Source organism: Danio rerio, chromosome 13 (assembly GCF_049306965.1).
Source record: "Danio rerio strain Tuebingen ecotype United States chromosome 13, GRCz12tu, whole genome shotgun sequence".
Lineage (NCBI taxonomy): Eukaryota > Metazoa > Chordata > Actinopteri > Cypriniformes > Danionidae > Danio > Danio rerio.
In genome coordinates, this window is record NC_133188.1 from 22,405,651 (window position 1) to 22,427,360 (window position 21,710).

At 37.9% G+C, this 21,710-nt stretch overlaps 1 protein-coding gene across 2 annotated transcripts in view; it reads left to right on the plus strand.

The window, feature by feature from the left end:
- Positions 1–21,710, plus strand: part of eif3s10 (eukaryotic translation initiation factor 3, subunit 10 (theta)) — a 33,703-nt gene that overhangs the window by 5,062 nt on the left and 6,931 nt on the right. The window contains exons 3-21 of one of the 2 annotated variants that reach the window (XM_005156611.4): positions 6,783–6,919; positions 7,365–7,528; positions 7,920–8,119; positions 8,403–8,611; positions 9,357–9,528; positions 9,828–9,932; positions 14,208–14,306; positions 14,411–14,527; positions 14,693–14,878; positions 14,967–15,314; positions 15,441–15,545; positions 15,683–15,796; positions 16,035–16,157; positions 16,444–16,597; positions 16,790–16,971; positions 17,221–17,300; positions 17,386–17,930; positions 18,089–18,227; positions 20,242–20,426. In XM_005156611.4, the coding sequence (XP_005156668.1) occupies positions 6,783–6,919; positions 7,365–7,528; positions 7,920–8,119; positions 8,403–8,611; positions 9,357–9,528; positions 9,828–9,932; positions 14,208–14,306; positions 14,411–14,527; positions 14,693–14,878; positions 14,967–15,314; positions 15,441–15,545; positions 15,683–15,796; positions 16,035–16,157; positions 16,444–16,597; positions 16,790–16,971; positions 17,221–17,300; positions 17,386–17,930; positions 18,089–18,227; positions 20,242–20,426 (3,364 nt within the window). 2 annotated transcript variants of the gene reach the window in all.

A 21,710-nucleotide genomic window follows, 5' to 3' on the forward strand; every position in this document is an offset into this window, starting at 1 on the left:
GCCCCACCCAAAAAAAAAAGAAGTTAATTGCTATTTGAATGTGTGTGTGTGTGTGTGTGTGTGTGTGTGTGTGTGTGTGTGTGTGTGTGTGTGTGTGTGTACACACACACACACACACACACACACACACACACACACACACACACACACACACACACACACACACACACACACACACACACACACACACAGTTGATTTCAGAGTTATTAGTCCCCCTAAATTATTAGCACCCCTGTTTATTTTTTTCCCCAATTTCTATTTAACAGAGAACAGATTTTCTCAGCACATTTCTAAACATAATAGTTTTAATAACTCATCTCTAATAACTGATTTATTTTATCTTTGTCATGATGACTGTAAATAATATTTTACTAGATATTCTTCAATACACTTCTATACAGCTTAAAGTGACATTTAAAGGCTTAACTAGGGTAATTAGGTTAACTAGGCAGGTTAGGGTAGTTAGGCAAGTTATTGTATAATGATGGTTTGTTCTGTAGACAGTCTGAAAAACAATTAGCTTAAGAGGCTAATAAATTTTACCTTAAAATGGTTAAAAACTGCTTTTATTCTAGCCAAAATAAAACAAATAAGATTTTGTTCAGCGGAAAAAATATTATCAGACAAACTATCAACATTTCTTTGCTCTGTTAAACATCATTTAGGAAATATTTTAAAAACAAAAAACAAAAGGGGGCTAATAAATCTGTATATATATTTACGGTAATTTTTAAAATGTTTTTTAAGGAAAATTATTCAGTTCATCAAGGCTGTATTTATAAATGTAAAAAAAGGTTTAATTGTTAAATATTTATCAACATTTTAAATAACTGCTTTGTTATTGTATGTAGTTTCAAATAAAATCATTACTCCAGACATTATTGATTTTATAACTATTACCACTAATAAATATAATAATAATTAATATTAGTGATTTCTGAAGGATCATGTGACTGGAGTAATGAAGCTGAAATTTCATCTTTAAAATCACTGGAATAAATGAATAAATTATATGATAAACTACTTTTGAACAGTTATTTTATAGTGCAACATTTCACAATTTGTATTTATGATAAAATAATTGCAGCCTTGGTGAGCAGAAGAAGCTTGTTTTAACATATTTAATCACACTGACCCCAAACTTTTGACCAGTTGTGTATAGAATATTTTATAAGTGAAAATGTGCACTAAAATTTTAACAACCCACAGACATCGTCACCGAATACAAATCGAGGTCAGACTTTCTCATATATACAGAGCCTCATTTCAATTGTCAGGTTTTGTAGAAATAGATCTATTGAATTAATCAATCTATTAAAGAAACGTTGACTATAATTCTGTATTTTAGGCTTAAATTATAGAGAGACATAGCAGATGAACCGAGACTGCATCAGATCAATGTAAATCTTTCTTTCGAGCTGTCAAAACAGCTGTCTTTCTTTCGAGCTGTCATGAACAAAACAACAGGCCTAATACAACATATTATACGATTAAAATATTGAAAAATTAACAGATAGTAATTTCGGTCAATTTTCCTGACGGATAAACCGAGATCAGGCTGGATAAACAGCTCTCGGTATTATTTCAGCATGCTTTCACTTTCGCATTTACCGGTAAGAATGACATCTCGCCCAGCTCATCATTCTCTCTTCATATAGCCGTATATATGGCTAATACACAATCATAATACACTGTGATATAGCCTGGGTCGTTAGTTCGTTGCATTGTTTTGTTTTCTCGCTACAATCAATCCGCTCAATAGGACAGAGACCGCGTCTCATTCAGGCGATCTTGGACTGATTGATTTGGCGCGGAAGCGAGCGCAACTGCTGGATATATGCCAAAAAAAAAACGCGCTAAGGGGTGAAACGAGACCGATTCCGAAACAAACATCTATGTGTGAAAGCACCGTAAGATTGTATTTGCACACAATTGACAGACAGTCGCAGCACGCAGCTCTGGCTCGATCTGGCTGGCAAAAAGGCAGCACTGGCCCGATCGGGCCAGTAACATTCTGTACACTGGCCCGAGTGTCTCGCACTCTGGCCCCGGGCCATCGGGCAGTCCTTATTGTCGAGCCCTGATAAAGATGACATTCACCTCTTACCTGATGTCTTTAACAATACATTTTCTACGTGTTTGCAAAATGGAAGTCAGACTTCAGTGACTAATGCTAAGACTGCAGTGAATAATGCTAAGCTGGCTCTCTGCTTTTTCACTGATCTACTGCCATGTCCCGCTCTACACCCGCAACTGACCTGCAATTAGCTAGTTATAATGTATTTTTTTTATTACCCGACCCGCGGTTTATCCGCAGCGCCCGCAGATAAAACTGTCATTTACGCATCCCTAACAGGAGGCAAAAATACAACCTTTACGGCTCCCCACATGTTTTTGTTGTGATGCGCGATTTGTAAAATAAGAGTCTGCATAGGCCTATTTGTGATAGTCTGTCAGACAAATTTTGTTAAAACATCCGCGGATATAACTGCACACACTTGATTATGTAATGCGTGGACGTGTCTCACAGCGCAAAGCATAACTAAACCTTTACATGTCCATGTTTAATCAGTCTCATCGATAAGATCTATCGATTAAAGTGTTATTGACAATCAATAGAACATCAAGTAATCGTTAGCATCCCTAAATAAAATATATTAAAGTATATTTCACCCTAATTCATCCAAAACTGAAAATTCTGTGACCATTAACTCACCTTTACTTGTTCCAAACTGGGTTTATTATTTTTAGTTTGGAAAAAGTCAGGAAAGTGAGTGTGTCTAGCTCTGTTTATGGGGGAGTGTTGGAGCAGGGAAAGAGGGATCGTGCATAAACATTTGCATGAAAATGGGAGTTTTGATTTAGGCACATGCTGATTTTCACAGAGCCAAAACAAACACAGACGCAGGGGAGAAAGACAGTGACTGTTTACATGGACATCAGTAATCGAATTATGTTCCAAATTATTAAATGGTGGACTTTAACAGCAGTTTGGCACTTTCATTCAGGAACATTACATACATGCCCCTCGTGACAAATGAGAAATTTGATTCGAGGAACTGCAGGAAGTGTGTATTTTAAATGGAATGTTTGATATGGAATCAGTTTAGTCTCAAAAGAAATTCATGCAAAAGACACGATGTACACATGCGTAGCCAAATTCACGTGCATAAAATCAAATTCATGTGCGTAAAATATTTATTTATATTCACAAAAATTTTCACGTGCTCAAAATAAAAATACATTTTCATAAAATGTTTCACAAATGCATAACACCATTTGCAAATGTATAAGAGTGTACAAAAAGTTTTGAATGTTTAAAACTTGCGAGTTTATCCTGAATGAGAATGTGCAAATCCTCTTTCACGTACGACTCCACCTGGATACGTGTGTGAGTATTTTTGAGACTTTCCTGCCAGAGGCAGGGTAACTCGTACCTTTCAGCCAATCAGATGAGAGCTGTAGTCAATGACACCAACTCTGCACTTCATTTGCGCAGACTGTTTCTCTCCAGCATGGCGAACAGAGAAAGCAGCAGTCGCACTTTTTTTCATTTATTTAATTATTTGACCATAGCCTCACACTTTTTATCCATTATTTTGCAGCAGCTCCGCTCTTTTTTGTGAATATAAATAAATATTTTACCCACGTGAATTTGATTTTATGCACGTGAATTTGGCTACGCATGTGTACATCGTGTCTTTTGCATGAATTTCTTTTGAGACTAAACTGATTCCATATGTTTGATACTGCACGACGAATGGGGGAAAAATCCCTTTGCATTTCTCTGCAACTTAAATGCACTCAGTAGGTTGCGTCAGAAAGCAGTGTGTGTTGTTCCTGTGTCAAAATGTGGCAAATCCTCGACGGAAAGTTTAATTGCAGTGTTTACATGTTTACACTCTGAGAGCTGCATTTATAGCAGATCTTTCGGTCTATAATATTGAAGCGATATTAACGTACTATAAACTTAGTAACTTAGAAATCATTTTGACTAAGTTATGTCTTTATACACTGAAAGAGTACTGCTGACGATACAAACTAACTTTGCCATCTGAATAAACAAACAAAGACCACTAATCGATCGCTTACCAATCCAACCATCTGTAGAGACAGGACAATCAACACCAACTGAAGCCGTGTCATTTTTCAAAGAAGACGAGCAGCAAATCCCGATTTCACCATTTCCAGATGAGAAAAGCTCTCGGATACAAAATGTTAGACGTGGACAAAATGGACACGTGAGTCCAGCTGTACTCTTATAGCGGGAAAATGAAAACAAAACCTTCATTGCAGCAAATTATAAAGGCAACACTGATGACCCGTATCTCCAAACAATTCTTTTACCACTTGTTTTGGCAACACAACATGGCGTCTCTGCCATCTGAACACTGTACAGGTAAAAACAGTCTTCAAAGCTATCATGCATATTAACCACTTAAACTCTGTGACGTCATCGACTTTCGGTTTAAGATTTAAAGGGCTAGCATTGCACTAGACCCCCGTAAGTGGTTTCGTTTGAAAGTGTAGAACCTATATTTTATGCACATATGCACATCACTTTGGTTTTTATTCTACTGTACAAAAGTTATTTACACTTTAATACACACTATTTTGGATACCCGAGCTAGGTATATTACATTGGTTCATTTTCATATTTTTCTCTTTTTACTCTTTTAAGGACATTTTTAACCAAATTGAACCAGAAAAGATTTTAGAATTTTTATCATGTATTTACACAAAAAAAATCTTATTTAATTGTTTTATTTTGTTTGTTGATTTTTAAATTGTATATTTATTGTTGAAAGATTCCTGCCATGAAAATAGCCTTGGTTGCTGACATGGCATTAAATAAAAAAATACATACATCATATTTTTCATGACACATGTACAAGTTATAGCTCAAATGAAAGCTCTTGCTTGTGCTCATACGGTTCTAGCATTCTTTTTACTGAATTATATTCACATATCAAACAGTTGCCAAATGAATTGCAGTGTTTCCATGGTGCAGAAATGAAAACAATACATTTATGATCACTAAGCAACCCCAGATAGCTTAGACAGCTGTCATCTCTTACCTTATGCTGTGCACTTCAGGGCCATTCTCCTCTGTTTTTGAGGTGATGTGCATAAGTAATCCTCTTATATGTCTGACGTGGTTCAAACTGAGTGAATCATGTTTGATCAAACAAAAGAATAGTGAAATATAAATACAATGATCGGTCCCTGTGGCTTGTATAGCACCTCTCATCAGTTGGAATGCAATAACTTTTGCATAGATTATGGTAGACACATTTTTCTTTTTTCTTATGATTACAGGCATGTGCAGGAACCACCAAAATTAATTACATCTCCGCTAGACCACACAGAACCTAAAAAGAACACTTTCAAATTTGAGTTCATAAAAAAAAAATACAAAAAGCGCCTCTTTTTTTCTTTTAGGTGTTTATTATAACACAGACAACATATACAGATATTTTAAACACTTTCAATAGTGTTTTATGAAAATTTAAAGGGTTTTCTTTAAAATGATCCAGGCAGAAATCCCAAAATAGCAGCAGAGTTTAACTGGTTAATGAAGTTGCACCGCATACACAATAGAGCGCTGATTGGTTAAAACCAAGCCTTTCTCATGAATGAATGCAGCACGCTCGGAGACGTCACAATGTACTCCCAGATACAGACAGCCAGTCTACATTCTGGAATACACGCAAGGATCTAATCGCCATGACGCAGCTTCTAAAATAAGTTTTAAACCGCAAGAACGAATTTGCTCGAAATAATGCAAAAACAACAGATTTTCACTTTTTAGTGCAATATATGTGTCCTAATAGTGTGTTTAGCAGCGTGGGACACATATGACTGTCAACAGCTCAAAAAATGTATTTTTGTGTTTCGTGACCCTTTAGTCATAATAAACGATTATTGCATCATATACCGCCTCCTTTCTAGTTGTACACATTTGTTGCTCTGCAAAGCTCAGTTCCATGTGAAAATGATTAAAAGCATGTAACTTCTGCAGCATGGGGTGTGCATCATTTATCGATGTACATTTTAAATCATTTATGTTTTTAAATGCGCAAAACAGCGCATGCTGTTGTGTGTGCGCACGCTTAGCCTTGGAGACGAGCAGAGCACACACATCTAACGCCATCTTACTGAGAGCACTTTAATGGTCAAATACATGCACTTTTGTGTCAGAGTGCAGTGTTTAGTGATTATTCATATTAACCCTCATTTGTGTAATAAATGGTTAAAATTTTCCTGGGTTTGTGCGCACACCAACTGGTAGGGCTTAAGTTTTGTATCCACGTCACATTGAAACGCCTAAAGACTCTTTATAAAGACGATTAATTTGAAGCACTATGAGTCGACTCTAATAGATGAATCAGTAGTTTAAACACTGTCCACTTTCAGATTTAAGCCTTAGCTGGATATTTCACTTCACTTAGAGCTGTGTTAAACACTCCATGAAAGGTCATTCTCAAAAACCCATAATAGGGGCTCTTTTATGGGTATAAAAATTCATTTTCCATTTTAACAAAAGTTTTTTAAATATATATTTTTTATTTATGTTTGTGTTTTAATTATAATTCACAATAAAATAAGACACAAATTGACATTCTAGTGTTTAAGAGTCATACAAACTTTAAACCATTTTATTTTATTAGGAAGACAACCTCTCTCTCTGGTTATTTGTGCAGTTTTTGCTTGTAAAAGAACCGACAAGTCAATTGTCCGTTATCTTTTTCACTGAATTGCTGACTTTTTTGTGGTTTAGGTGAATATCAAATCATTAGAGGATGTCGTCCGTGCTTACCTCAAACTTGCGGAAGAGAAGACCGAGACCGCTAAAGAGGAGTCTCAGCAGATGGTTCTGGACATTGAGGATTTGGACAACATTCAGACCCCAGAAAGGTACGGGAATCTGAAAGTTCAAACCATTTCTTCAAACCTATTGGTTGTCAGTGATTTAATCAAGCATTTCAGAATTTATCAGTAATTAGAAGTGACGTCTATGATCAATTTCTGTAAAGTATACACTATTGATTTAAAAACAACCAAAATGATGAAAGTATTAGTTCCAGCTTTAAAGGAATTTTAAGTTTTAATTTTTAAGTTATTTTATTCACCTTCTTGATGTTTCAGAACTGTTTCAGCTTCATTTTGCTGCTCGACATAAAGGACAAAAAAAACAAACTATGCAGTAGTTGGTAACTACTAATTTAAGAAGAATAAACGATGACTGTTCATTTTGAGCTACACTTTGGCTAAAATGGGACCTTTTCTCCTTCTAGATAATTTTTTTCTGTGTAATAAATGACTGTTTGAAGCTCTAAATTTCTAAAATGTTTTTTTTCAGTGTTCTGTTGAGTGCCGTCAGTGGTGAAGACACTCAGGACCGTACTGACAGACTTCTGCTGACACCCTGGGTCAAGTTCCTGTGGGAGTCTTACCGTCAGTGCCTGGACCTGTTAAGGAATAACTCCAAAGTGGAGCGTCTTTACCATGACATTGCTCAGCAAGGTCAGTGAGGACAAAACCACCTGCTTATTGGAGTTTAAGCAAATGGTACAGATAATGTTTATTTCTGTGTAATGTAGTTTGTTCCTGTTGATGTAGTTCAGTGTTCTGTGGAGTGATATATAAACTATAAATATATATATAAATCTATATTTATATTATAGTTTTGATTAAACTATAGCATCTCTAATGCTCAGGAATACTGCATTCAGTACATTATAAATAGTCAATTGGTAATATTGTGAAATACTGATAACATCAGATCATCAGTGTTGAAAACCATTTTAACTGTTTAATGAAAATGTGGGATTCTTTGTTGAATTCAAAGACCATAATTTGTTTTTATTTAAGGTATTCAAACTTAAACTGTTAATACTTTATTTTTTTTGTACAGCATTTAAGTTTTGCCTGCAGTACACTCGTAAAGCAGAGTTCCGTAAGCTGTGTGACAACCTGCGAATGCACTTGGGGCAAATCCAGAGGCATCACAACCAGAGCACTGCCATCAACCTCAACAACCCTGAGAGCCAGTCCATGCATCTGGAGACTCGTCTTGTCCAGCTGGACAGTGCTATCAGCATGGAACTGTGGCAGGTATGTCATGCTTGATGCATTATACCCTGATTGGAATGTGTTGCATACAAATACATTAAATTAAAATTTTCTTTTGTACTTAAGCTTTAAAATTTGTGTCAGTAAACAAGAAGGTGTTTAGCATAAAAAAAAACTACATTTTATTGATTACAGAAAAGGACAGTGAGACTGTTAGGGGGGTGGGGGGATTATTTATTTGCACTTCGAGATTTGTGCTTGCTACATGTTGCACAAGCTTTGACTTGGTAACTACATTTGCTTGTATGATTTGCAACCCATGCAGGAAGCATTCAAAGCAGTTGAAGACATCCATGGATTGTTTGCCCTCTCAAAAAAGCCCCCTAAACCCCAGCTTATGGCCAACTACTACAATAAAGTCTCAACAGTTTTCTGGAAGTCTGGCAATGCCCTGTTCCACTCCTGTACTCTACACCGACTCTATCACCTCTCCAGGGAAATGCGCAAGAACCTCACGCAAGAAGAGATGCAGAGGCAAGTGTTAAATATGAGCAATTTGGAAATAAATGCTTTGTGGAATCATTTCACTTGTGTTACGGTTTGTGCAGGAACTCTTAAGGATTTAAAAACAAATGTCAGGGAGGGGTCTATATATAGTTTATACATTTTGTAAATATTTAGTCCCCTGATGTAGAAGTCTGCAGCAGTGGGTCTGCCCCAGACTGTAGAACAAACAGTTAATTTTTTTTAATGTTGGGAGAATATCTTCTGTTCATGTATTCATTCATTTTCTTTTTCAGTTTAGTCCCATTTTTTAATCAGGGGTCGCTATAGCGAAATAAACTGGCAGCTTATCCAGTATATGTTAGTATGCAGCGGATGCCCTTCCAGCTGCAACCCATCACTGGGAAACATCCACACACTCACATTCACACACATACACTACGGCCAATTTAGCTTACTCAATTCACATATAGCGCAAGTCTTTTGACGTGTGAGAGAAACCAGAGCACCCAGAGGAAACACTGAGGGAGAACATGGCAATTCCACACAGAAATCCCAACTGACCCAGCCGAGGCTCGAATCAGTGACCTTCTTGCTGTTAGGCGACATCGCTACCCGCTGCGCCACCTTGCTGCCCAATAATCTCTGTTCTTTATGGCAAAATCAATTTTCATCCATCAAGAATATTTATCAGATTTTGTTTTACTCTGTGATTAGGCACAAACAAATAGACTTACTTAAAAGTTTAAAACCCTGTTGTTGTACTTTCCCTCAGAATGTCTACTCGAGTGCTTTTGGCCACTCTGTCTATTCCCATCACGCCTGAGCGTACTGATATTGCTCGGCTGTTGGACATGGATGGCATCATTGTGGAGAAACATCGCAGACTGGCTACTCTACTTGGCCTCCAGTCTCCACCTACCCGCCAGAGTCTCATCAATGACATGGTTAGGATAGCCCATCTCTTGTCTTACTGATCTAATTATTGGTCATTTTGTTTCTAATCCTCATGTTGTTAAAAATCCTATGACTTCAAGAAATTTTCAAGAACAAGTGAATATGTTATTGTAACCTAAGAGTTTTTTGATCTTTTACATAAAGTTGTAAGTTGTTGTTGTTGAATGTCAGTTTAACCAAAGCTTTTAAGTAAATGGTGATGTGAAATTTTTTAATTGCAACATTATGATTTTTTTGAAAAAAAAAAAATATTATAAATAACACATTTTGGGGGTTTTCTTTACCATAGGTGAGGTTTAACCTGCTTCAGTATGTTGTCCCTGAAGTCAAAGAACTCTACAACTGGTTGGAGGTGGACTTTCACCCTCTTAAACTGTGTGGAAGAGTGACTAAGGTGAGTGGAACATTATAATGTTATTTTGTTAAAACTGTTACCAGACTAATTTCTATTAACTGAATTATTATACAGAGGAAGTGTATAGGTCCTAAAATATTGAAATTGAATTCCTAGGTTTTATGGATGAGAATAAGTTTGAAATACTTTCCACTTGTACTGTATACTGTTAGCAAACATCGTAAGAGACCGATCACACCTAACACACTTTTACGTTTCAAAAACATGAGGCACACCACACTGCCTTTTTTGTTGACAAGGAAAACAGTTTTGTGGTGTTTTTTATATCACTACACCACAACTGAATCAGCTGCATATTGTGTGTATGTGTGTGTTGCTGTTGATATTGTTATAATTGTAATATTTAATAGTATTGTGATATTCAAGATCTCTTAAGGCATACAGAATACATACTGGACAACAAAAAACAGCAACTACTAGTTTCTCCTCCATCTTTAAAAGTCACTGTAGTCATCTTGACAACACAAACACTGCTGTCACCGCAATGAAAACCCCGGCTCTGCTTTCATTTGATTAGGAAATGAAAACGCAGTGTGCAACAGCAAAAATGCAAGGTGCAGCAATTCATTAAAATGCGAGGGGCACAGGGAGCATAAGTGGTGCTCAAAACACTTGTTAGACCTTCCGGTGGCGCAATAGAGATGGCGCACGCTTAAAAGTTAAGCTCCATCTTATTTTTTTAATAAATCCTGATTCAGGTAACTAGTTCTAATATAAGAAGAGTTTTCAGAATGAGTATGTCGACGAGATATAAGAGTACATAAAAAAAATTAAAATACGGAGAAAGAGACGACAAAATCACCTAGCCCTGCTGGACAAGCTAAAGCTAATGTTAGCCCGCGGGTGCCCGAGCTTTCTGAAGGGATGGACAAACTGAAATCGTTTGAAACGAAGAGAAAATCAAGACAGGCATAAACAAACGAAAACATCACTGACAAAATTGGAGACTTCAGTTGAGGACCCGAAATGCAAAATAAACGGTTTGGAAAAAAGAATTAGAGGCCGAGGAACGTATCAGAGTTGTTGAGGAGACCGGGATGCGGCATGAAAGGGCACATCGATATCCGCTGGAATGTGAGGCGGATCGCACAGAAAGATGCGAAGACTTACAAAATAGACTTCGCCGAAATAATTTGAGAATATACCAAGTACCCGAGGGCTGTGAAGGTTCTACAACTGCCTCAGGAATTGTACATAAAGATTGAAAGAGCACATAGATCCCTCTGCACCCCCTAGATCAATAATAGTGAGATTCTTGGAGTTTGCTGTTAAAGATGCAATCCTACGACACGCCTGGTCACAGAACGAGGTAATGTACAATGTGAAACGGTTCTACTTTGACAATTACTACTCACCAGAGTTACAGAAGAAAAGAGCACAGGTGCAAGACGACATGAAACAGCTCAGGACGAAGAATGTGCGGGTGCAGTGTGTCTATCCAGCACAGATAAGGATCTATCTTGAGACGGGAGTAAAGACATTCTCTACACTGGTGGATGCTGCTCTGCAACTACGTGAGCTGGGAATTAATGTCCGAGTGAATGAATGAGACAGACAAGTGAAAGAAATACTGAAAACTGTAAAAAAAAAAAACTCTGGACACAGAGGTTGAAATATATATATATATATATATATATATATATATATATATATATATATATATATTGAGAAAATGACTGCAGATTTGCTGCTGAAATCAGACTTTTTTCAACAGCCGTGGGCATTAATCGAAATGTACATAGTTGATTTTTGAAAGGCTGTCAGGGGATTTGTCTTTGTCATAGTTATTGCCTTTATATTAGAGTGTATTTATTTGTTCATCCCACCCCTCCTTTTTATTTTTATTAAAATTATTATTTTTTTTATTTATAATTTTTTTTTCTTTAAGCTGTCACTATTATTTATCTATTATAATAATTTATATCTATTATTATTTTCTTTCTAATTGTTTCCTTTTTTTTGTGATTGTAAACATTTTAAGTAAATGTTATTTGTATACTATGTTTATAAAAACTTAAATAAAAACAGTTCCAAAAAAAAAAAAAAAAAAACACTTGTTAGAAAACAGAAGATGCTCCTCAACACAAAAATATGTGTTTGGTGTGATTGGCCCTTAAAGCCTGGATTATACTTGTGTCAAGTGATCGGTGTGACCCACGGCGCATGCAACACGCATAGCTGTGTATTCATACATGCAATGTGTAGTTACATTTTTTTGAGAGGTGCGCATCGGCGAGGCCTATGCGTCCACGCGAAGGCTGCGCCGTAGCATGCGTGTGCGCTTGATGCAGTAGTATAAATCAACCTTAAGATGTCATTACTTAGCTTGTTATTTAGACTAAGCTTAGTCACAATATTCTTTCTTTTTAGTCTTAAGTCAGTTACAAAAATGTTGACCGCTCTACTTTAAATATAAAAAGCAAGACCGCTTACCCCTTGGCTGCAAGTGTCCAACCCTTTTTATATATATTTTGAGTTTCCAAAAGAAAATATTACTTGCATAATTTCTCATGCAAAAAGAGACTTACAGATCTTGCATATGCTTTGTATTTACTTTAACAACAACAACAACTATAAACAGTAAAACATGGGGAGCTGCAAATCCTTTAGAACAGGGGCCACCAATCTTGTTCCTGGAGGTCTGTTGCCCTGCAGGGTTTAGCTCCAACTTGTCTCAAACCACCTGCCTGGGTGTTTCAAGTATTCCTAGAAAGACCTTGTTTAGCTTGTTATATATGTATAATGTATATAATTAATGTATTATGTATATTATTAATGACATTCAGAGTGTCTGGAGCAAGTGTCTGTTCTCCGCGTCTCATGGCTTCAAACGCCCCCACGTGTTTATTGTGTGTCAGCATTGTTTTCTGAGGCACAAGTTCATTTATTAAGTAAAGCAAAGATTGATGCAGCTTCTTTTACCGCAGTAAATTCTGCTTTTAATGTTGATATTTGGCGCTGTTTAATCAGGAAGTGATTTTTTTTTTTTTTTTGTAATTAACATATTTGGTTGGAAACAGCTATTTTTTGTCTACATTTTAGTCACACAAAGAACAGTCACGTACGAGAACGGCTTGTCCTCTTAATAAACAAATAGCTTAAATTCACTGACCTTCGACAGGGACATGTAATTTTACTAGATTAATGGAAATATTAAAAAAAAAAACTTGTTTAGTTTTGCTTACATTTTAAATGTCATATCAACCTCTATCACTTGATCAATAAAAAGGCAGACACACAAGTGCACTTTTAAATCTATTAAAACTGATCAACGTGTATAAAAGTGGGGACGTGTAAAATTTAAAAATGTCACACAGAACATTACTTATTTTATAATGTTACACAAATGTTTTAACTTTCATGTAAAATTGCACATTTACTCAAGCTGTTTTCATACGCTAACTGTCTCTGTTTCACTGATGCAGCAGTGTTGCTTTTTAACATATATGCTCATATTTGCTATAACTTTGCTTGAGCACATCAAGTTCAGCTGGAGAAAGAAACAGTGATCTCTTTTTTTTCAGGCGTTGCCATGGTCACTCGTAATATCTGTGCTCCATTGATAATGCCTTTTTATAGTCACGGTGTGCACGCTTAACTCTGAGTTGGTCTACTCAAAGTTGATTGACCCAACTCAGATCTTCTGTTCTGAAACTGAAAACTCCAGAGTTTTTATTCTCTCTGTAAATCAACTCAGATTTCAAGTTTAAACTCTGAGTTGGTTGAATCTTCTTACTAAAACAGGCCACAGGTGTGTTTGATTAAGGTTGAAGCTAAAACCTGCATGACGCTGGCCCTCTAGGAACAAGTTTGTTGACCCCTGCTTAAGAAGATTGCCTTTTAAAGAAAATATAAATATTTATACACATTAAATTTAAAAGTTACAATTCAAGAAAAAATCCAGGCATATTGGTGAAACACCCAATCCATTTATTCCAAGTTAGAAAAAAATACTCAGTCTGTGTTCTTAATTACAAAGATAGTTTTTCCCATTACATTTGTAGTGTGACTATTAATTCATTCTTCAACTGTAGGAGACTCTAATTTTAGCCTTTTTTGTAATTACTTTTTACTAGCTGCCTGAAGATTAAATAACAGTTTTGAGAGTCTTTACATATGTTTATGCAAGTGACCACAGTTATTTTATTGCATTTGAGATTAATTACATGCTCAAGATCATATTTATGTTGACACATAAGTCTTCAATGTCATGATTTTATTGATGACAACACATTTGTGATTCCTGTTGTTTAGGTATTGAACTGGGTGAGAGACCAAGCTGAAAAGGAGTCAGACCTGCAGCAGTATGTTCCTCACCTGCAGAACAACACAATCCTCAGACTGCTGCAACAAGTTGGTTTAATCTACCCCCAGATTACCTGTTTGAAGAATGTGTGCCTGCCCCACTTACTTTGCTAATTTTCATTTCATTTTCCTTTCGGCAATAAATGTAACAGGTGGCTCAGATCTACCAGAGCATTGAGTTCAGCAGGTTGGCATCTCTGGTACCATTTGTTGACGCTTTCCAGCTGGAGCGCTCAATTGTAGATGCAGCACGGCACTGTGATCTGCAGGTACCATAAAAATAATTTTGTAATTAATCAATTTCTCACCTTCACTTGTCTTAAATTGTTTTTAGCATGCATGTGTGCTGAGTAATTTTTAGTGTTTGGGTATTTGCATGTGTAAGAGAATCACCAAATAATCAAATTTATACACATTTTTTATTAAACCTAAAGGTACGCATTGATCATTCATCCCGTACCCTGAGTTTTGGCTCTGATCTGAACTACTCTACAAAAGAAGATTCCCCAGTAGGTCCATTCCTACAGAACATGCCCTCTGAACAGATACGTAATCAGCTCACTGCTATGTCATCCTCCTTGGCCAAAGCCATCCAAGTCATCAAACCTGCTTCCATCCTGGTAAGAGAGCCACTCCGTTTTATCCGTTATCTCCCTGCTTCCTAGTTTAATTTTTCAGTTAATTGATCCATTCGAACTTTGTCCACAGCAAGACCATGAGGAACAGAGACAACAGGCGATCACAGCCTATTTGAAGAATGCCCGCAAAGAGCACCAGCGCATTCTGGCACGCCGACAGACAATTGAAGAGCGAAAGGAGCGTCTGGAGAGCCTCAACATCCAGAGGGAGAAAGAGGAGCTGGAGCAGCGTGAGGCTGAACTTCAGAAAGTGCGCAAAGCAGAGGAGGAGCGACTCCGACAAGAGGCCAAAGAGCGAGAGAAGGAGCGCATCATGCAGGAACACGAGCAGATCAAGAAGAAGACTGTGCGTGAGCGACTGGAGCAGATTAAGAAGACTGAGCTGGGAGCCAAAGCCTTCAAAGACATTGACATTGAGGTACTGAGTTTGTTAGGGCAGTGGACATTTTAACTTAGAACCTTTTTTTGTTTTTCCCCAAAAATGCTATGGCAGTAACATTTTAAAGTGTTTTGTTAGTTGAAATGGTTTCATTTTGTGTTGTAGGATCTAGAGGAACTGGACCCTGACTTCATCATGGCTAAACAAGTAGAACAACTTGAAAAGGAGAAGAAAGAACTTCAGGAGCGTCTGAAAAACCAGGAGAAGAAGGTACTGCTTTAATGACTTGTTAATGACATGCTAAGCATGCTGGTTAACATGTGTGCATGAATTAGGTTTAATTCTGTGCAGGTGAGTAGACTACAACCAAACCTTACACTAGAGTAATTTTATTATACATATTCCAGATTGACTACTTTGAGAGGGCCAAGCGCCTTGAGGAGATTCCTCTGATCAAAAAAGCCTATGAGGAGCAGCGCATCAAAGACATGGAGTTATGGGAGCTGCAGGAGGAAGAGAGGGTAATAATTGCATATAGCTTTTTGCTCTTGTCTGAATTACATGCCATTTACTTTGCCCTCTGGTCCATGTTTCAATTTTTGGCTAAAAGTAGCCTCAAATCCCCAACATACTTTTTCTCTAACTGTAGCTTGCAATATTTTTTGAGGTCTTGTGTTGTTAATGCCTGGATAATGACATCGCCCAAATGTTGTTTTGGGCAATAAAGCTAAAATTTGGTGTGTGTGTATATGTTTTCAGATCACTAACATGAAAATGGAGCGTGAGAAAGCACTAGAACACAAACAGAGAATGTCCAGGATGATGGAGGACAAGGAGAACTTCCTTTCCAAAATTAAAGCTGCTCGAAGCTTCATCTATGAGGTAAACAGAACTTTTAACTTCATGGCATTTAATCAGTCATTGATTTGCAGGTTATAATTCTGCTTCCGTTATGGGCAGTATATCATTGTTTAGAATTAGAGGTGTTGTTGCTCTTCACTTGCTTCACGGTTAGGTTAGGATTCAGAAAGTAACGATTTGATGATATAGTATTTCTTAATGTTCTTAATTTTTTTCTTCATTTAAAATAATACTTATATAGGTAGAAATTCCATGTTTATTAAAGTTGTTATTTTAGGTAGCTAAGCTTTAATTTTCATGTATCCAGGAAAAACTCAAGCAGTTCCAAGAACGCTTGGTTGAGGAGAGGAAAAAGCGCCTTGAGGAGCGGAAGAAGCAGCGTAAAGAGGACAGACGAAAGGCCTTCTATCACCAAAAAGAGGAGGAAGCTCAAAGAATCCGTGAGGAGCAGCTTAAAAAAGGTTGCTCTTTTTTTTAACCCTCCATTGCTTTGATTAAATTAACCGTTAAGTTTCTTTGCAGATTATGAAAAAAAAAACCATCATAAAATGATAGCTCTCTTTTTTAATCTTGAAGTAATGTGTAATTGCTTTTTCTCAATGATCTAAATTTTTTTTTGAATTGCTTTTTTAAAAAAAATTTTTTTTTTTAAGAACGGGAAGAGCGCGAACGCTTGGAACAGGAGCAAAGAGAGGAGGAAGAGCGTGAATACCAGGAGCGTCTGCGCAAGCTGGAGGAACAGGAAAGAAAGCAGCGTGCCAGACAACAAGAAATTGAGGAGCGCGAGCGGCGTAAGGAGGAGGAGAGGAGGGCACCAGAAGAAAAACCAAACAAGGTATCTCGTATGAAGTTTAAGCTTTGCAAGATTGCACACTGTTGCATCTATTGATCAAGAGTACAGTAGAAACATTAAATAGATGGCCTTTTTTCTAGTAAACACAAATGAAGGTGTGCGTGTGTGCGTGCAAGTGTGTGTGTGTGAAGCATCCTATAAATATATTATCTTGGAAGAGAGATCTGAGTGGTTTACTAATTTATGCTGAGCACAGTAACTTTTTTCAAATTATTAAAATATTTAACACAGGAATGGGCTGAGCGGGAAGAAAGTGGCTGGAGGAAACGAGGTGAGGGAGAGTCAGAGTGGCGACGTCCTGTTCCTGACCGGTAAGCGCCAGGTAGACGCAGAGGGACAAATACAGTTAAAGACACCAGGTATTGAAATTGAGCATCTGCTTTTATTTCACCCCAGGGACTGGCGTCAGGAAGGACGAGAAGGCCGTGAGGAACCTGATCGGGAAGACCGTGACCTACCCTTCAGAAGAGGTGGAGAAAGTGCTCGTCGTGGTGCTTCAGATGAAAAAGGACTCCGCAGAGGCTGTGATGACGATCGAGGTCCACGTCGAGGAGGTGATGATGAGCGTCCACCCAGACGGGGCTTTGATGATGACCGCGGGACCAGGAGAGGCTTTGATGATGACCGAGGTCAACGGAGAGGCGATGACGACCGTGGGCCAAGGCGTGGGATGGATGATGACCGGGGGCCAAGGCGCCCAATCGACGATGACCGCGGCCCCAGACGAAGCGATGACGACCGTGGCCCGAGAAGAGGATTTGATGATGATCGCGGGCCCCGTAGAGGCATGGATGAACCTAGAGGCCCTCGTCGTGGTGCAGATGATGACTGGGGCCCCAGAAGAGGGGGAGATGATGAGAGGGGGGGCCGCAGGGGTATGGATGACTCCGGCCCGCGTCGTGGAGAAGACTCTAGACCCTGGAAACCTCTTGGAAGACCAGGTGCAGGCATGTTTTTTTCCTATATTGTCAAGCATATGAGTTTAAAGGGGATCGAATCACAGGGAAATCACAATAATTAATTGATGAAGACGGTGTTTATATGGTCTTTTACAGCAGCAAGTATAATCTTATTTTATCCTCCATGTAAACTTTTGCAGGTGGATGGAGAGAGCGAGAGAAGGCACGGGAGGAAAGCTGGGGACCTCCTCGTGATTCTGGCCATGATGATGATGGTGGCGAGCGTGATGGAGATGACCAGCGGGAAGGAGAACGATTTAGAGAACGCCGCTCTGCTAGGTGAAAATCTTTCTACTTTCAGATAATTCTGTCTTATTGTCTTTTGTTTTGATCTAATTTGCTAGTAGCTCAGTCATGTTTGTTTTCTATGGTGTCAATTCTATTCATGTTTAAATCGGGAACACACCAAGCTGACATCAAAAGATCTAACGTGCCGTGTCTTGTCTGTTTTGACCAAAAAGCAGTGCTGAACAGCAAACGGACAACTGCTCACTGAAATTAGAATGTGTCCTTTTCCTGTCTGAGAGGATCTACCTTTCTGTACCTACAATAGCCTCACCAGACCGTACTGAAACACTAATACTGAGAACACATACAAAGTAGGGCTAAGCGATTTATCGACACAATTACATTTGCAATTTAGCAAAAGCTTCGATTATACTGGTCAGACTGGTCCGATGGCGCATAGCACGTCAGAAGGCATGAATTAATTTTGCTAATCTGCGACATGGTCATCATCAAATATTACCAACAATCTATCAGGTAATGTTTTTCTCTCTTTCTGTTGGTAAAGTGCTGTCAACAAATATTTTACTTCCATATCCCATAATGCACAGCACATTGGCCTTCGGCAGATGGATTAGTCCAAAAAGGTTGGGTCTGTTTTAGTTCGGATCAAATACTCACTACAAACAAACTGCTTCAGGGTTCGTTTGAATGCGTACAGAGACCACCTCTTCAAGGAGCTACGCATTTTTTGGTCTGCTTTTGGTGCGCACTCGAGTGTGATTGCTACATTTACTCCTGCCGCACCAAGAGGGAAAACGAACTCTAGTGCGATTCAACCGAACTAAATAAGGCAGGTGTGAAAGCACCCTTAAATCTAAAAACAAAAGTATTATTATTGGTTTATTAAATTTTTATCATTTTCACAAGTGAAAATATTTTCTAACTTGGATATTCGAAAAATATCCTTAGCAATTAGCCCTGTTTAAGACTAAAATGTCATTCATAATGGTCTTAAACACGTCTTGAATTTAACTTAATGAAACCTGCAGAAAGCCTGTTTTAAATAATGCACATGACAGTCACATGCAATTTATTGTTCAGCCCTAATAGAAAGCAAAATGAAGCAACTTTTGCAGTCAGTTTTCACAGTACTTTGTAGACCACCACAGAGGGTTTTGGTTGTGCAAACATGTCTGATAATCTGGTAATCCATATCGATTGGAAATATTTGAGAAATGCTATGAAATGAGTCAGATTCTTTGTGTTCCCTCTTGAATCATTTGTTTGGTTTCGTCAGTTTTTGCACTTGCATCTTAACCACAGCTTAACAGCCAATCAATCTCTCCATTTTACATGCCAAATTGGACAAACTCTCGATGACATGAGCCTGATGACAGAGGCTTATCAACAGACTGACGTAGCCTTTGTAGGTGTTTGGGAAACTGAAAAACAGAAGTTAAGATGTAAGGATTTCTGAAAGAAAACTTTAACATGAGTCCAGCAGATTTCAAAGCAAACAGCTGTCACTGTTGTGCATTTTATGCATGTTCTTTGACTTGTAAGAGCATGTGAGGTCATTTCTAAATTTAATGCGTCTTGCTTCAGGTGTCATTTGGTTCTAGCTATTTTTAGCTGTATGAAACAGTTCATTATGTTGCTTGATATTGAATACTGGTGCTCATTCTTGTGATTCAAAGCCATTTTTTGCAGCCATCAACTAAAATCTTCAGTGTCACATGACTCTTCAGAAATGTTGGATTATTTGATGCACATTTTGGCTTATCAAAGTTTCTTTAGCTGTCATCATAGATATATGTCCGAAGGTGACAGTTATGGAATACTGATTGAGCAGCAATACTAGAACAGCACTGAAGACTAGAGTTAAAATGCTAAAAATTCAGCTTTGCCATCACAGCAAAATTTCATTCAAAATATGTTCACATAGCAAAGTTTTTCGTAATTCATAATTTTACTGTTTTAATTGTATTTTTTTACCTAGCAAATGTCATGTAAATGTAAGCCTGTTGGCAAGAAGTGTAACTGTATAATGTGTGTATGTGTGCAGGGAAGAGGGCAGTGCCTGGAGGAGAGGTGGTGGCGGAGGTGGTGGTGGAGAAGAACAAAGCAGCTGGCGAGACTCTCGTCGTGAAGACTTTGACCGCGAGGATCGTCGTGAACGGCGTGACATGAGGGAGCGCAGAGACGATAGAGAACGGGATATCAGAGGCCCACAGAGAGACCAAGATGAAGGTGAGAGTCTTAAACACCATACACTGCTGTCTTTACAGGTGCAGTCAGTGTTTCTATACAAAACTTTTATTTCCTTTAAAATTTTACAATTGCTTGATGACAAAGCTGAATTACAGCGTTGGGTCATGAGTATCCGGATTTACTAATAGCAGCTGTATTCCAGAGAATAGTCGATTTATTTCCAGATGGTTTTTTATTAATTAAATCTGAAATGTGCTTCATCAGTTTTTTTCTGAATACGGTTACATTTAAAGGATTTGTTGTGGAGTAGGGGATCTGAGATACATATTCATAATGATGTTTGTAAATGTTTTATTTGGGTCTAGGTGTTTTAGATTGTTTTAACTGAAAATTACAACATTTACACCATTGCAACTTCCTCTAAACAATGCAGTTTAAAACTTCTTTTTTCTTTAGAAAATATAGTACATTGTTTACTTTTCAAGCGAAAACTAAAATGGGCTAACTTGTTTGCTAAAATTAGATTAAAATTAAACAAAAAGTCTTTGTTCACCAATGCAGGCCCGTCTCCACGTGGGGACCTTGGTGGTTCTGGCCCACCCAGCCCCTACATCAGTTAACAACATTTTTTTTTTTTTGCGATGCGTTTCATAACTGAGAAAGCAGCATAAGATGTAACTGTGAGCTTCAAAAAACATGTTTTTTGGCTCAAAATTGCGACCTTTTTGGTCGCATATGCGCCCGAAATTTTACCTATGCGACTTCAAAATATATTTGGGAGTATTTGTGCGAGTGCAAAAAATTGTTGTGCGCAACCAGTTTTTACTACAATATGTTCACCACATGTGCAGATTTGGGAGACATTCATGCATCTCTGCACTTGAAACGCGAAACGCAGTGCTCAGGAAAGGTTTAAAACAGTTGTCATGTCAACATGCTATAGTAAACAATGCCAAGTCCGTAATGCTCGTCCCGCCTTCTCGCTCTTCTTATTGGCCCACTGGTCTAGCACTGAAATATCAGCTGTCAATCACTCAGTCAATGCCTTCTGGCTTGGGATGACAGAGAGAGCTACTACCGCGAAAAATTGCAAAGCGCTGAAGATGAGAATGAAGATAACACTGACAGATTTTGTTTTAGAAACCATGGCATCTAAAGTTACAAATGACACATCTTACTAGTGGTCGTGTAGATGGTGGATTAACATTCAGCACTTTTCGAAGAGTGGATAAAAGACTTCCATTGGCTTCAAGTCCGCTATGAAAAGTCTGTGGGATGGAATTTTCCGGTAACTGCGTGCCACATCTAGCATGAGAGCTAGCC